General features: G+C 47.5%; 2 protein-coding genes across 2 annotated transcripts; both read right to left on the bottom strand.

Moving 5' to 3' along the window:
* Window positions 1-796: 796 nt before the first annotated feature.
* On the bottom strand, window positions 797-2,702 carry LOC101777935. The gene is made up of 2 exons (XM_004977079.2): window positions 2,253-2,702; window positions 797-2,176 (listed from the first exon to the last, which is right to left on the bottom strand). The coding sequence occupies exons 1-2, from the start codon at window positions 2,654-2,656 to the stop codon at window positions 997-999; spliced, it is 1,584 nt and encodes a 527-aa protein (XP_004977136.1). The 5' UTR covers window positions 2,657-2,702; the 3' UTR covers window positions 797-996.
* Window positions 2,703-7,386: 4,684 nt separating this feature from the next.
* LOC101777521 (signal recognition particle subunit SRP72) lies at window positions 7,387-11,639 on the bottom strand. The gene is made up of 6 exons (XM_004977078.3): window positions 11,387-11,639; window positions 11,169-11,305; window positions 9,910-10,289; window positions 9,468-9,564; window positions 9,104-9,391; window positions 7,387-8,510 (listed from the first exon to the last, which is right to left on the bottom strand). Exons 1-6 carry the CDS (start codon window positions 11,526-11,528, stop codon window positions 7,536-7,538), a joined length of 2,019 nt encoding a protein of 672 aa, XP_004977135.1. The 5' UTR covers window positions 11,529-11,639; the 3' UTR covers window positions 7,387-7,535.
* Between the last annotated feature and the right edge of the window lie 4,997 nt (window positions 11,640-16,636).

Genomic DNA, 16,636 nt, shown 5'->3' with positions numbered 1-16,636 from the left:
GTGCACTGATTTGTCGTGATTCTTAGTCCCTTCCAAAGCCACGAACCGGCGACTAGATCTCTCAGCTTGGCATCATCGGTAATTGGTAACAGTTTTTGTTTTAGAGTTACCAAAAGGGAATGGTATGACCATTCCGTCTGATAATAGCATTTTATTTTTATATTACGAATTCAACTTAGTCGCTCAACACATTGAACTCTAACCTTTATACTGGTTTATCACACCCATGCCTAGCCAGCCGCCTTGGCGCACGTCAGGCCTCCACCATTTCACCCCATGAACTGCTGTCCATAAGGCCCACAGTCAAACCCCGCTCCACGCATAAAAGAAAAAGAAGACAACGAAAGAGGAGGGACTAAGGAGAGAGAAAGATGGAGGGACCCGCATACGGAGAGCCTCAATGCGATGTCCTCACTGGCAGGCAACCGTGACTAAACCTTTAGTCACGGTTGGTCTTACCATCCGGGATTAAAGGGTCCCCCACAGGTGGCTGAAAAAGGGCTAAAGCCCTCGGACCCTTTAGTCTCGGTTTGTGTTACCAACCGGGACTAAAGGTCCCTTTAATTCCGGTTAGTAACACAAACTGAGACTAAATGGCTCCTCGCGAGTTAATACAAATGGATTGCATCCCCTATATAGTTTTGGAATTTCTAATATTTTTTTAGCGCAAAATCCTTTAGTAATACTAATCAGGACTAAAGGTGTGGGGATTGTGCCTAGCGTGGCGACCCCTTTAATCCCGGCTGGTTTTACCAACCCGGACTAAAGGGTGTCTTTAGTCTTGGTTGAAAGATTCGGGACTAAAGACCCCCTTTCGTCTCGATTATTTTATCTCAGATGGATTTTCGGGAGATTTGCCCTTACCAACCGGAACTAACAGCGAGTTTTGTACCAGAGTGATAGGAGCATGGATGTAACCACATGCAGAAGCAATCATGCATGCAGAAGCAATAATAATATGATGCAGTAATTAATCCGATCGATCCCTTAGGCCGCTCAAGAGGCCTGCATTATAAGCCTTTGCTCCAGGGGCATCTCCGTGGTGTGGAAGTGGAAGTTATAGCTGTTGACGCCAGTGAAGATGCCATCCTGCTTTCGACGGGTTTCAACTCTTCCGTCGGTGAAGGTGTCCTTCTGTATGTAACCGAAGGGGACGTCGCAGGAGGCCTTGGTGGCCATGACCTGGACAGAGACCTTGGTTCTGGGAGGCACGGTGACCTCGTATTCGACCACCTTCTTCACCGTCGTCACCACGGTCTCGCCCCAGTTGTAGGATCCGAAGAACTCGGCAGAGAGTTGTGCTCGGGCGCCGAGGCCGAGCTTGGGGAATCCTACCTTCATGGTGGCCGTGTACCCTAGGGTGAGCTCGAGGGTGGCGTCCCACTGGGCGGTCTCCGTCTCCTCGAAGGATATGGTGAGCCTCTTGGTGATTTGTGTGGAGGTGTCGTTGACGGCGTCGGTCATGGCCATCGTCACCGGCATCCTGTCGTACACCCTGGTCTCGTCGAGGAAGTAGACGATGTCGCTGATCTCGCGGTGCAGGACCGCCGCCTCCACCTGCACCAGAGCTTCCCTGGTGAGGGTGCTGCTGGCGGCATCCAGACCGTTCACCAAGTTGCGGTCAGCCGGCGCTGTCTGGTTGATGCAGAAATTATCACTGAAAGCCATCGGGCCACCCCCAGGGGTAAATACGGTTCTGGTGCTCCTCAGCGCGAACAAGTCGCCCACCTGGAGAACCTCGAATAGGTCATCGTTGCTGGAACCGCTGTCGGCCAGAATAATCCAGTTCATGTTGAGGGGTCGCATCCAGAGCCTGGACAGGTTTCTGTTACGGACGCGGAAGCGTCCGTGCATGTTGTTGGCGACGTAGACGACCTCGTGCGCCACGGCCGCGTCCCCGACGTCGTCCGACGCGAACACGAGGTGGTTGCGGCCTTGGATCGTGCGCGCGGCCAGGTACTTGCCGTTGCTACCCTTGAACGCCACGATTCTAGGCAGCAACCTCTTGCTGTTGGACAGGTTGAAGATGACGAAGCCGCCGTCGTCGACCTGCTGACGCTCACCTTGGCGTCCAACGCACAAGCACGAGCCCACGGTACCAGTGCCGCTCAACGACATGCGCCCGCTGCCATCGTCGTCCTTGCCTGCGGCCTGCAGCCTGCCGGCGAGAACGAACCTGCCAAAAAAGATATAGCTTAAATGTGCGTACTGTATCCTTATCATTCATATGCGTCCAAGGAAACAAATCGAACCTGAAGGTCATCACGGATTCATGAGGCTGATCACCGGCGTCAGCAGCGCGGCTATCATCATCGGAAGAGACAGGAACAGCCTTAATCAGGGTGCAAGACGGCTTGGACAGGTCCTCCTCCGGCTCGTCGGCGCCGGCAACGACGATCCACCCATCGTCGTCGCCATGCTGACGAGCTACCCAGTACTTGCGGTTATAGCGACATCGGATGTGCACGAGGCCGTCGTGCAGCCGGGACGGCTCCACGTCGAACCTGGTGAAGAGGTTCAGGGCGTCCTCGCCGCTGAGCTCCAGCTGCCTGTACTTCTCCTCCCCGTGCTCGTGCACATAGCGCAGGAACTTACCGTTGCTTTTTGACCGAAGGGCGATGCAACTAGGAAGCTGCTCTACTACTGCTTCAGACATTCTCTCTTTGTCTCTCTCCCTGCTTCGATGGAGGCTCTAGTGTTGCGCTTGCTTCTACTCGAGATTCATTTCCTTTGCTATTTATAGATATAAGTACTGTACTGGATTGGATTCAATGGATCATGACAACGACTCCGATCCACAAATCTCTACCTAATATAATAATTATAATATTAAAGAGCGGTGGGTTTGTGCGGTCCGTCGCACAAATTTGCCAAAAGCCTGATGATTTTTGAAATTAACCCGCTGTCCTAATACTTGCCATACCCATGGTCCTACGTTTATCGAATTTCCCTTTTAACAAAAACGCTCGCACGCACACTCTTTTTAAAGATTGATGAAGCCACCATAAGTACCTCGCTGTATTTAGCCATGTCACAGACCGCTGAAAAAATAGCATCATTAATTATTGAATAAATCTAGAAAAATACAACAACATAAGGTATCTATCCAATTGTACGCTGTTCATGGGATTTTTGAAAATAAATTAGTGCTCCTGAATATTTGGAGCAAGGTCCATATGTATTCTGAAAATTAAGATGACTATAGAATTCATCAAATATTCCCTCGAGAGACTTAGGCCAGTCTGATATTTAATTGTTGGACACATCAGCAAAACCTGCTAACTTGATATGGTCATCAATAGGAGAGAGAAGCATAGGGGTTTCGTCACCGTGAAACTCTCTTGTCTCTCTGTTACCTAGTCCGATGAAACTGGATGAAACCAGCACTGAGGCTGTCTTCGTTTCATGGGTGGATCAGCTGTGCTCCGATGCGCCGCTCTCCGCGCTTGCGCTCGAAATCCCTCACGCTCGTGCCAAATCCCTCGTGCTCCCTCCAAATCGCGGGCCAAATCCGCCGCGCTCCCCTCCAAATCGTGCGACGAATCCCTCTCTATCCGCTCAAAATCGATCGCCCTTTTAGCCTTCCAAATCCGCCGTTCTCCGCCATCCCCGCCCTTCCATCGTCTTCCAGTGACTGGCGGCGATGGTGGTGGTGAGGCGCAGCACAGTACAGGCCCCTTCATCTCGATGGTCGAGAATCGAGATGGCCCCCGGCAAAGCACAGCGGCAGCGGCACATCTTCCCGGCAGGTCCAACTCCAACGGGAGGTTTAAATTCTCCATGGTCTTCCCCACAATCTGCAAATCTTCTCCGGCAGCTCCAACTCCAATTCACGTGGAGGTAGCAGCGGCCACAGCTCTACCCACAATCTGCAAATCCATGGCATTCTTCTACTTGGTGGAAGCTTATCTGTTCTCGTTCACAAAACAGTATATGTTCAGTTTAAGTTTTCAAAAGATGATCACACCACTGTGCCATACTTTCTTATATGCTTTGCTACTTGTTTTACTGCTGGCTATTTGTTAATATCAAAGGCCAAGTTTTAGCAATACAGTATATTCACTATTGTGTTTGACAATATATAGTTTGTGTGTTTCTCAAGTGGTTAGTGAAACTGCTCCATATCTGTAGGTGCTATAGCTTTGTTGCCTTGTTTCTGATATCTGAATGTGTATGCTCCATATCTGAATGAGTTTGGGCACTTGGATGTGATTGCAACCTGATGGCAATAAGTTCAGTGAAAGATAATACTGTACACTATATATCAAAGAACTTAACTTCATATGTGAGACTATTTAATATCGTACGAATATTGAAGTACGTCACATATTTGTGGAAAGTAATGTTTATTTACCTATATGGATTTTTAATACGAGAGATGGCCACATATAACCCATGTTTGTTTGATAATATCATCATGTTCTACTATACAAAAGGCTACATAGTTTCAATGGCACATTTGATCATAACACAATACGAAACTTAAATGCTGCACCATGTCTCTATGAAACTGTGCAGTGAAACTATACACTGAGAGTGACATTTTCGTTCCACCAAAAAGCTAATATGGCAATCTTGATAACTGTGCTCGTGAAACTGGCACTGAGACTGACCTTAGACACCAGCATCAATGTTGGCACGTTATCGTTGGCTCCCTCATCCATGTCCACACCCACCAATTGCCCAAGAAGAACAACAACTCCTCCACGCCGTAGGGGAAAGAGTGACCCCACCATCGTTTCTTGCTCCCGGCCATGACCCCTTGTAAATGTTTATTTACCACATGTAATTACTCTTATAGACCTCGACTTTCACGTAAAATATGTTACACATTAATATTATGATGATATATTCATGTTGTGTTCACCCGTTGCAATGCACGGGTATAATTGCTAGTAAAGCAAAGACGTTTGAATCAACATCCCTTTGTCAAACGCTCCTTTGTTGTCCACGTGCATCCGTTGTAGGGGCGGGCCCCATTAAATTCAAGGTATTCAGTTGAATTCCTATTATTTTGGCTAAAAAATTAAGTATATATATAGTGGGTTGACAAGTGAACCCATTATGCGTTAGATTTACCTAAAGCCTGCATGGGTGCTTATGCGTTCAGTGCAGGCATGCACCGTCATTCATATGATATGCATGCACACATAGGAACAAATATGAAACTGTTAGAAGCAGTAGCTAATAATGCATGTTTGTACATCTTTTGACTTAGAGAGGAGAGAGATGCATGCATGGCTTAAATGCAAGCTGCCCTATAATGATGCAGGCGTGCAGCTACTGTCAATCACATGCATGCACCCATGGGGATAAATATGAAATTGTTAGGTACAGTAGCTAATAATGCATGTCTGTATGTCTTTCGACTAGAGAGGAGAGAGATGCAAATTCTACTCTACGTGCTTTGCAGTAAATGTCGGTGTTGATTCGGTAAAATTATTCGTGCATGGTATGGAACATATAACAGTATGTACGTCATGTATGTGTGTAGTCTGGTCCTGCAAATATGTGTGGTTGTCCCAGAGTTGTTGAGTGTATCAGTATCACTACACAAACGGTAGGGATAGTGGTTGCAGATCTAGAAGATGGTACTCAATATTCTCTTTGAATTTCCAGCTGTTGTTGGTTTGGACCCTCCTACCTGAGGTAGTTGCAGTGGTCGCCAGCTCAGTGGTAGTCTCACGAGAGTTACGGGCCCTGTGTAGGATGGGATAGAGGTTAGGGGGTTTTCTCGGTCTGCGTGAGGAGGTCTTCTCTCTTAGAAAAAGCCCGAAGGCTGTCTTACCCCAGCAGGTCGAGTTTTTTTTTAAAAAAAAATCCCTTCTCAAAGTCATGGAAGATTGGAACTTATATATTTTGAGAACTTTTGTTTGGTTCCTCGGAATGTAATTCACCTCAGAAAGAGTAGTTTAATGTGTCCTCTTTGGAGCTGCAAGAGCAAAATTTTACTAAAATTATCCACTCCCATATGAAAAAGTAATATAGTAGCACGGCAAACACGAATTGCCTAACACTTCCGGACAAATAACCTCCCTGAATTTCATCCAGTATGTCATTTGGATCATCTAGCTAGCTTGTCATAAGTAGTATTTTCTTATTAGCTAGTAGTAGTTGTAGATAGTTTATGGGGTCCAATGGAGTCAGTCATTAATGAAGCATAAGATAAAATTAAGCACAAATCTAGGGGTTGAACCCGTCTCGCCGTCCTCATGATTCATGATCCATATCTCTGTCATAACTCTTATTACAATTGTTTTATCCAACTTACACCAATTTGAAATGCAATATACTACTCCCTACGTTCAAAATTGCAGGTCATTTTCGCTTTTCTAGATTCACATATGCATAATAATATTTCATAATAATATTTATGAATCTAGAAAAGTCAAAACGATCCACAATTTGAAATGAAGGGAGTACTATTTAGTAACATGGAGTTCTGAACTGGATGAAATATTTTAAGGGTGGCACACAGTTAGTTAGAGATTCTTGAGAGGCCATGCATGGATTTGCACCCTAAGACATTGTCCTTGACTCTCTTGCTTGACCAACAATAATTACTGGCTCAAACCTAGTTTAATCATCTCTGATAGCCATGAGTAAATTAAAAGGATTAAATCTTGTTTACCCGGTCCAAGGTACCTGGATGGTGCTACCAACAATAATTCCTCCATTGCCATGTTCATCCCTTCAGAAGAAGGGGATCGGTGTCTGTTTGCCAAACTTCCTGCCCAGAATGAGGTGCTCAGTAAAGGCAAGGGCATCAGGGCCACTGGCTAGCAAGCTACTAGCCCTTGCTGGGGGCACCATCCCTGCTGCTGCAGCACATTGCCATGGATAGCCATTGATGCAGAGGCTTGCCTTGCCCCATGAGGGGCACAGGTAGTTGAAGCACTCACAGCAGGGAAGAAGACACTGCAGTTATTGCACTTGCAGGACCACCTCAGCTCATCAAGTGCTGACGAAAAAAAATGGTATCTAGCATGTAAAATAAACAGAATCAAGAATCAAGGTGTTTGGTTCCAAAGACTAAAGTTTAAATCATATCACATCGAATGTTTAGATATTAATTAGAAGTATTAAACATAGATTAATTACAAAACCAATTGCACCTATGGAGGCTAATTCGCGAGACGAATCTATTAAGCCTAATTAATTCATGATTAGCACATATTTACTATAGCATTACATTGTCAAATCATGGACTAATTAGGCTTAATAGATTCATATCGCGAATTAGCCTCCATCTGTGCAATTGGTTTTATAATTAGCTCATGTTTAGTCCTCCTAATTAGTATCTAAACATTCGATGTGGCAAGGACTAAACTCTAGTCCGTGGAACTAAACACCCTCTTATACTGGGACATTCCATGGGGACACATCTCAGCAAAATTTTCACTACTCTCGGTCGATCAAACAAGACTGCGAAAGCAAAGCAAATCCACAATTAAACCCAAAATTTGCAAGTCAAGAAGTTACATGGGCATATCCTTTTCAACTGTCAGTTTGTTGTAGCTTAAATTTTTTCTCATCTAAGACCTTGACTTCTTCTTCCTGGATTTGTTGCTAGCCTTTGACTGATCAGTGTTTGCTGCTGGAGTCTTCGATGAACCGGTAGTTTGGCTTCCTTTCGAGGAACCACCACCACTGGTAGCAGCTATCTCTCTAGTAACAGCTCCTTGAGCACCTCTGACCTGAGCCCTCTTATCCTTCCTCTTTGGACGGTAACTGGATCGCTCTCTCCTGGGCAGCCATCTCTCAGGATCCGGTGGCGGCCCTGGGTTTGCCGGATCGAAGCCTTTCGGGTACTTAGGCTTCCGCTTCCTCTTCTTTGCCTTTTGCTTCTTCACTTCCTCAGGAACATCTACCTTCATGTCTTGGGGACCTTCGACATGCCTGGCACCAGATGTCTTCTCCAAGGCCTCAACATTAACTCCTTTGAGGCCTGGCAATGGCTTCAGCTTCTTCTCGTATTGTTCAGCCTTCTCCAGGTTAGTGCGTGCTGAAGTCACTACTAACCCAGCCAAAGCTTCAATGCTGCCATGGCTCTTCACAAGCTCCTCGTACAACAGACAAGCCTCTTCATCACGTCCATGACTGAGCTTAAACGCAGCAGCCTCCCGCGTGAACACATCTAATTTGTTATCCCCGGTCATGGAATTCTTCCACCACTGGATAGCAGAATCAAGTACTGAAGCTGCAGCATTGGAGTCACCTAGGCGCTCTTTAAGCGCCACCAGTGTAGCAACTGTTGCAGGCATGTGCTGGATTTCAGGTATTTTGGACAGTGAGTCAGCAGCAAGCTGAAAATGGTTGGCATTAGCAGCAATTTGAGCGAGTGCAAGGAGGATCCCTGTAGAATTCTCAGGATGCTTCTCAGCGTACTGGCTAAGAACTTCTTCAGCTTTCTGAACCTTTTTTTCTTTCACATGAACAGCAGCTTGAAGTAAAACTGTGAATACACTATCTCGAAACATACCAAGCAGTCCACTGACCAACTCATGTGCCTAAAAAAAAGATTAAGAACAGAAATGAGAGACTCACCATAGAAAGTGCCCAACAAATAAATGAAAGGGATACTGATAATTCTCCAATCAGGTGATTACATAGATGCATGAACATTTTTGTGCAAGGGTCATTTTACAATCAAACAATTGATAATGGTCATTTTACTTATGAACTGAATTGACAAGACTGTAGTTCAATTATACTAATGAAAGCAAAAAAGCTAGTCTGTGAAATTGAACAGTTGTAGGGATATCCCTGCTAAAGTGTCAGGAAAAAGGTTCAGGATGCACATGCAACAGGCAGTTTAGTAACAGACCTTCCACACTAGTTTACAATCCAATAATCATTCCTCGTTTCTCAAGAAAGAAAGAAAAAACTACTTTTTATGACTCATCAGTTATGTCACTGCTAGGGTTAGAATTATAACTCGCCAGAAATTCTAACGGAAAAAGATTAGAAATCTCACAAGTATGAGAAAATATAAATTCATATAACTGAATGATCTCACTACACCCCTCAATAAAAACAAAACAAATAGGTGATTGCTTCACAAAAGGGAAGCAGGAGATGAGTCAACTTTGCAAAAACAAACCTGGTCAGTTTTATTTGCATGGAGGAGTAAAAGAACACGGGCAGAATACATAGCTTCTTTTTGCCTTGGGGATAACTTGAAGTCAAGGTTTTCAATGAGTTGCAACTGGTTTGGAGCAGTAGATTTTTCAAAAAGTCGATCAAGCTTCCTCAAGCTATCTGCAGCATCTTTTGTACCTTTTAGTGAAATAAGGTTTGTTGTTGCCACAGCAAGTGATGATGAATCAGCTGACTTCCTGTTTACCATATTAACATAAGTCTGCATAGCTTCTTGAGATTGTCCTTGTAGCTGAAAATATGATGAAGACAAGTTAATAGAATAATGGTTGGACTTTATGTAAGAAAACTTCTCCAGATTTAGTTACCTGCTGCACATACGCAAGCTGAGCAGATACAGGAGCTAACTCATATTCAATCTCATCTTCACCATAGTCTTCCACCATAAGCTCTTCTTTCCCAATTCTGCAGTACCAAAAAGAAGGATATTATAATCCAGTTTATTGTTTACGCTTAAAGATTGCACAATTATGATATAGATCTTGCATAATTTCATGAGTTGAGAGGCATCTCCATAAAAAGAATATCTGTGGATCACAAAGGAACATTTTAGCCTTTCCTTGCAAGACATGAGAGCCTAATTCCACTATGCAAATAAATGGTAAGTATTGAACTAGTTAACCATTGAAAAAAAAAACAGTTTTCTTAAATTATCAACCTGACTATTAAAATGTTGTGGTAATGGATGGATTGGTTCAGTAAACTGAAGGAACATGTTCACTTTAGCAATCGCTGCACCAGGAAATTCACCTTTTAGACAAGTCCAACTGCTCCTTAGCTTCTAAATACTTCTTGATTTCTATCAAGGAGCAAGCAGAATTGTATGCGAGCTCAAAGCTACGAGCATCCCTGAGTGCTCTCGTGGTAAGATCAACCTTTTGCACCTTCATAGCCGCCTGCACCTCAGAAGCCCTTCCAGCAGCAACCAGAGCAGCAATGATATTTATCTTCATATCCATAGAGTCAATCTTAAATTTTTGAAGCTTCTCATAGCTATTTATGCAATCATTCATTCTTCCTAGTCGGTACAAAATCTGGGATTCCAGCTGGAGAACAGCTGCAGTTTCTTCTTGACCTCTTAAAAGATCCAGAGCTTCTTGCAGTTTATTTTGCCTGTAGTAGCAGTAGGCCTGGATAACCATAATAATAATAGTGCTTAGTTTGATCACACAGATTGTTCTTTTAGTAACAAAAATAATGGTACCCTAGCATCAAATTCGGCCAAAAATTAGTGCACAATTCTCCAATGTGACATTTTAATTCAAATTACTAATTAGAAAAAACAAAAAGCACAGAAGTAAGAAACCTCAACAAAAAAGATTTGACCAGCACTCAGCAGAGAATTGAGTCTAGCCTTACTTCAACTTCAGCATACAATCTATTACTGAAATGCAACAGGATCCAGACGTAAGAATTCAAAAGGTAAGATAGAATATGGAGTTAAATGTGTGGAATTAAAAGAGTTGGCGTTGTCAAGATGTTTAAACTAGATGGACTGATCTTAGATGAACAACAGTTATACTGGGGAATTTACTGAAAAAATACCAAATGCGATCTGTTGTTTTGACCTGCATAAATATTTGAATTACTTGATACTTAAATCAAAGCATTACAACATAAAACAGAAGTTTCTTCTTCATCAGTAACTGAGCATATGATTTTGCCTTCCTTCCCACCCCTCGACGTAGTTCTCTCAACATATGAATCATAAGGTTTGGCAGAGCATGGGATCCTAGCATGCGATCAACAATTGCTCTGAATCGCACGACCTCAATAGCAAAATTCACTACGCAAAGTGGCCAGCATCAGCAGTTTGCAATATAATCAAACCTAAACTACATTGGGAGAAGCTCATCAAGCAAACACTTCCATTTCAATCACACAAATCAACAAAGATCTGACCACTCCTGTATCCTAACCAGAGCCTAGTGAGCCGAGCAGGATGAAACAAGCCAGCAGACAGATCCATCGGGCGACCAAGAGTAAAAGGGGAGCACAACTGGCATCACCTTGTAGTAGCTGAGGTCGATGGGGAGGCGCTCGGCGGAGCGCATCGCGGCGAGCGCCTTGTCGATCTCGTCGGCCTTGATGTGTGCCACCACCTTGCATCGCACAGCGTCGTCGTCCCCCGGCGCCGCCTTGAGAACTGCGGAACCAGTCGGGGGTCAGATTCGAACGGGGGTTAGGGCACGAGGCTCCGAGACGCGCCGGGGGAGGGGTGCTTGACCTTGGTCGGCAACATTGACGGCCTGGGTGAACTCGTCGGCCTGGATGTGGCGGTGGAGCGAGGTGAAGAGGTCCTCGACGGAGACAGGCTCCGCGGCTGCGGCCGCCGCCGCCGCCGCCGCCGCCTTCGACTTGGGCGGCATCTCCGGAGGACTGTGCCCCTGCGCGGCGGACGGCGAAGGCCGGGTCGTCGTGCGGCGCCTCGTCGGCCGGTGCGATGGCCGATGGGGATTGGCTGCTCTGTGGATCTGCGAGGGTCCTGGGGAAGGGGGAGTGAGTGGGCGACTGGCCTGCGAGGGCTTGTTCGTTTGGGCCGGAGTTGGCCGGGATTGTGGCCCGACCCAAGACTTGAGAGTTCGTTTGGGCCGGAGTTGGCCGGGATTGTGGCCCGACCCAAGACTTGAGAACGGATGCATAACATTTACAAGAGTCCAATCAAGTGGAGCCTGTTTTTCTACCAATTTATCTGATATTATACTGATATATACTCTTCGATTCAAATGAAAGTTACAGTCTCGTACGGAGTAGAACACTAGAGCTAGAGCCTTCCTGCTCTAATCAACAGCATAGAGAGTACTTCACCAATGTCGTTGAGTTGTTCATCGCAATTTGCAATCGTGTTTATCCAAATAAACTAGTTGGAGGATGGACCAGACCGGACATGCATGCAGATCAACGGTTGCCTTGCTGAATGTTAGGTGAAACCGCGCGCACGCGTTCCGAGGCGCGGTTAGTCTGGTGCGTTGTTTAGGGCAGTCGAACCCATTGTTTCTATAAGCGTTATTTAGGTTAGCGAGGAAGCACAGACCACCTCACGGCTGCAAGCCGAGGGGCGGCGGCGCGCGGTGGAGCGTCCACCAGGGGTGCGGCGGCGAGGAAGGGGCAGGCGGCCATGGCTTCGATGGTGGGGTCGCAAAAAGGTCTGACGAAGAAACGCGAAATCACCGGCGTCTTGGTGCGTTGGTCGTCGAGTCGACTTTTTCTCACGTGAGAAACGACGTCTTGTGTTTTTTCTCTCACACCTCGCTAACTCTCTCATGCCACATCAGATTTTTTTTTTTTACATGGCATTCCATTAAATACTACAGAAACTGGCAGGAGGGTTGGAACTGTGTATGTAACAATGGCGGACAAGCGTGTGGTCAAAGAACAAGGCAAAGACGTTGTCGGCACGATGTGCGGGTCAAACAAGGATCGGTGTGCAAGCGATGCGTCTCCTTGCAAGCCACGCACTTCACTTGCACAGTTGCACTGTCACTGCGAAGTGCGAACGCCACCCTCCCTTGCTCGTTATGTCTTGGTTTCATTGCGTTTTTTTTTTCCTAAAAGGTTGAGAGGAACATTCATGTACAATTACCTAAAGTAACAGCATTCACATCTATGCAATTTTGATCAATAGATTTGGAACTTTGGATGAGTTGACCTTGACCTTTCAAAGGCAACACATAGGTTCTCTTCAAGGATTGGTTCAGACTGCATACTGCATAAAAGTAATTAGCGTAACGTTATAAAGGAATCTGATGCATTAATGACCAATGTGCCTAGTGCATGCTAGGGTAATGTTGGTAGGTCATCATACATAGTGACTCTGATCACTGATCGATTCTCTTTAGGGTGGTCGCCTGGTAGACTTTCTTTCCTAGCTAAGATATTGCGTGTTATCAGGAAGAAAAACAGCATGTGATCGAGTTGATATGCTCAATATATGTCTATTCTAATAGTAATGGAGTTGGGCATTGGAAATGGCGGCTTCAAGTTCATAATTTGGTGGCAGGCTATAGATAAGCATATCACTGACATGCTGAGCCTATATTTAAAAAGATTGCTCAAGGTTCAGGTGACATATATTATTTTCTTCTAGATGGGATCTTGGATGTGCAGAGGCATGCCAATATGCCATCTACAGCTAATGCCAAGGAAACAAGGAAAACAGAATAAAAACACATGTAGACCTAGTTATGAAGAACAAGAGTTGCTTCTCCTTCTATAGTATATCTTAAACACCCTAAAGATGCGCCCGATGTTGGGCAGAGTATTTAGGGCCTTGTTCCTAGGAAAATAATTAACAACGCCTCTAGTAATATACTCCTACATGGCAAACCTTTACTGTTTTCTACGCACTTTCCCTAACAAAGCTATATTATCTCCGTTTCGAACATAAGTTATCAAATTTTCGAAACTTTGGCTTATATTCCACATCAAAAGACGATACATAATATATATTTACCGCAAGTAATAGTCAATTTGATGCATATGACCATACCATAATGTGCTCAACATGCAGATTGAGAAGGAGGTTGAACACCCTAATAAGAGACAAACTATAAAGGGATTTCTGTTGAAATTTCAGAAGTACAATTAAGTATTATGTATTTCTTAAGCGAAGTGCACAAAGGTATTTTTGAAGAAATGCATACAAAGAACCTTCAATATATGCCAAACTATGTGTGGACGATAGGCTTGGCAATTAAAAGAAAATTAAAAGGGACCCCTGCGTCGCCCTCCCCCCGGCGACACGGGTGGCGCCCTCGCCGCCGCCGCCAACCCCCCCCCCCCCCCCGCTCTCGTGCCCTCCTCGTCGTCGTTGGAGGGGGTCACCGGAAGCCCTGTGGCTCTCGAGGACGGCGGCAGCGGGGCAATCCGGCTGGAGTGGGTCTTGTGCGCTGATGCGGGGACGACGCAAGGTGACCGTGGCGCGCCGACGCGGTGGATCCGGTCCTACCGAGGGTGGATCCGGCTTTCCTGCCCCTGGATCCGCCACCCACGACCCTCTCCGGCAAAGTGACGGGTGGCACAGAGCGAGGTTGTGCGACGGCGGTGACGGGTCGGGTAGAGGCCGGCGAGCGCGAGGGCGTCACCAGGAGCGGAAGCGAGGCCGCGTGCGGTGGTGGCGGACGACGCGGGTGATGAGCCAGCGCGCGGTGGTGGTCGGCCCCCTATCTGGTTCAGCGACGGGCGGCGCGGCGCCGCCGTGGTGGTGGGGGTCACGACACCTCATGCTGGGAGAGACGGGGGGCTGCACCGTGTCAGTGGTGGGGGCTCAGCGGCGCCGCGTTGCCGATGGACCAAGCAGCAAGCTCGGGATGGAGCCTGCGCCGTCCCAGAGGTCGATGCGCTTGGAGGCGGCCGGTGGGCCCCTAGCGGTGGCGAGCAGCATGTCGTGTGTGGCGGGGTGCAGGAGGAGCGGGCATCGCTAAGGCACCTAGCGGTGGGCGTGCACGATGCTCCTCGTCGGCGATGCTGGTATGCAGTTTTGCAGCGCCGCCATGGTGGTAGGGTCGGAGGGTGCGAGGCACGCTCATGGCACCATGGTGTTGATACGTGATGTGCCGGGCCATCCTTCTAGTGCAGACATCGCAGAGGCAACGGGGAGCGCGAAGTTGCCGCAAGTAATGCTTGGCGGCAAGGACGCCGGGAGGCGCGTCGCTGCTAGGAGGAGCACGCATTCGAGAGGAGCGAGCAGTCGAGAGGAGCACGGCCGGGGAGCGCGTGGTGGCGGGGAGGAGTGCGGCGGCCAGGAGGTGCACGACAAGCGGCCGCGCGGCGTCGGCAAGGAGGTGCAGGCGGTGGAGGGCGCTGCGCGTGGGCAGCGATGGAGGACGGGGACAGAAACGGAGGTGGAGGTACGACGGCATGGCGAGTGGAGGCACGGCAGCGGCGCGCGCCTCGGCTGGGTTGCCATAGTAGTGGACCGGGAGTGCCGAACCAAGTACGTGCAGTGAGGGGTTGTATTGTTCCGGGCGAAAGCCCTCACTGCCTTCGTGTTGGTGGACATGACGGCGGCGTCCTAAGACGTCATCTTCCCCGTTGGGGGCGTCATGTTAGAGCTACGACCCTGTTGCACGGGGTTCTCTGGGTGAAAACCTTATCCAAATCCTGGACGAGCGATGACGGCGCCATTGGTGCCGTGCCCTCCTGGAGGCGTTGTCTCTAGAGACCCAACTTGGTTCGTGGCACTACTAAGCCATTGTCACGGGAGGTCATAGCCGAGGGCGGCAATTCCGCCACGTGGTGAGCTGAATGGGTGTTGCCGAGCCCATGTGCAGGTATTCGAAGTTATGGTGGCGGCCAAGGGTTGTTGCATGGTTGTCGGATTTGGCTGCTTGCAGCGGACTGCGGCGGCTGACATTGCCGGCAGCAATCAGTGCGGTGTGGGACTGCGTCGGAGGACGGCGCTTGCAGCAACGACAGCGTGGGACGACTAGGCTTGCAGCGGATCACGATGGGTTGCTCAGCCTAGCTAGGCTATCCGGTGCGATACATCGTCGGAAGATGGCGCAAGTGACTTCTCTGGCTTGCTGACATGGCGGAGAAGGCTATGTACGAGGGTGAAGCAACGATGCGAGGTCGACACACTGCGGCGGCTTGGCTGAGCAATGGAGATCTTGGGGAGCGGGGCAATATCACTTTATACTTTGACAGTGACAAAAGAAACGGATCCGTGACGTGGAGTACTGCAGCAGGAGTGGCGAGGCCCCCGCGCGCGGTGTATCTTCGAGGCGACAAGAGAGAGGCAGAGTCCAACAGCGGATGTGGCGAGGCCCCCATGCATTGCGTCATCATGGCGGCGACTGCGAGGCAGCCTGCGAGAGGTCCAGATTCGGTGCTATCACCCTATCAGGTGGAGAGTGATGTTACAGCGGCACTACGGCGGAAGGTCCAACATAGCGGTGGCCTTTTCGGTGCGGTGTTGTCTGCTTGTTGGTTCAACGTTGACGCTAGGGTTTCGCTGTAAGGTTTCGGCGACTTCTTGACCGTGTGTACGGTGGTACGGGCTGCGGTAAGGCTTCATTTCTGTCGCTGAGGTGTTATGATGAGTGGAGTTTGGCGATGGTTGATGTCCCAATTCAACCGGCCGATGTGTTGTAGAGTTGAGTTGCGTGTGAGGGCGTGGTGCGGCATGCGTTAAGGACCCAATCCAACCTGCCGGTACCTGCGTCTTTTTTTTCTTTTTCTTATTTTCATCTAGTCTGGACTTCATCTTCTTTATTAATATAATCGGCGGCTCTTCTGCCTCGTTCGGTTAAAAAAAATGAGTGGACGATAGAACAAGTATTTAGTATTATTAGTCTACTATAGTAAAATATATACAAACCTGTGGGACGGCAGCTCTTCTGGCTCGTTCGGTTCAAAAAAAAATGTGTGTACGATAGAACAAGTATTAAGTATTATTAGACTACTATAGTAAATTATATACAAACCTGTGGTGCATAAGTAGTGGACGCTGTTAACTATTCAAGTTTCCAACGCA

The sequence above is a fragment of the Setaria italica genome, chromosome VII (assembly GCF_000263155.2).
Source record: "Setaria italica strain Yugu1 chromosome VII, Setaria_italica_v2.0, whole genome shotgun sequence".
Lineage (NCBI taxonomy): Eukaryota > Viridiplantae > Streptophyta > Magnoliopsida > Poales > Poaceae > Setaria > Setaria italica.
Note: the sequence above shows the minus strand (reverse complement) of the source record. Positions and strands in the feature narration are given on the sequence as shown.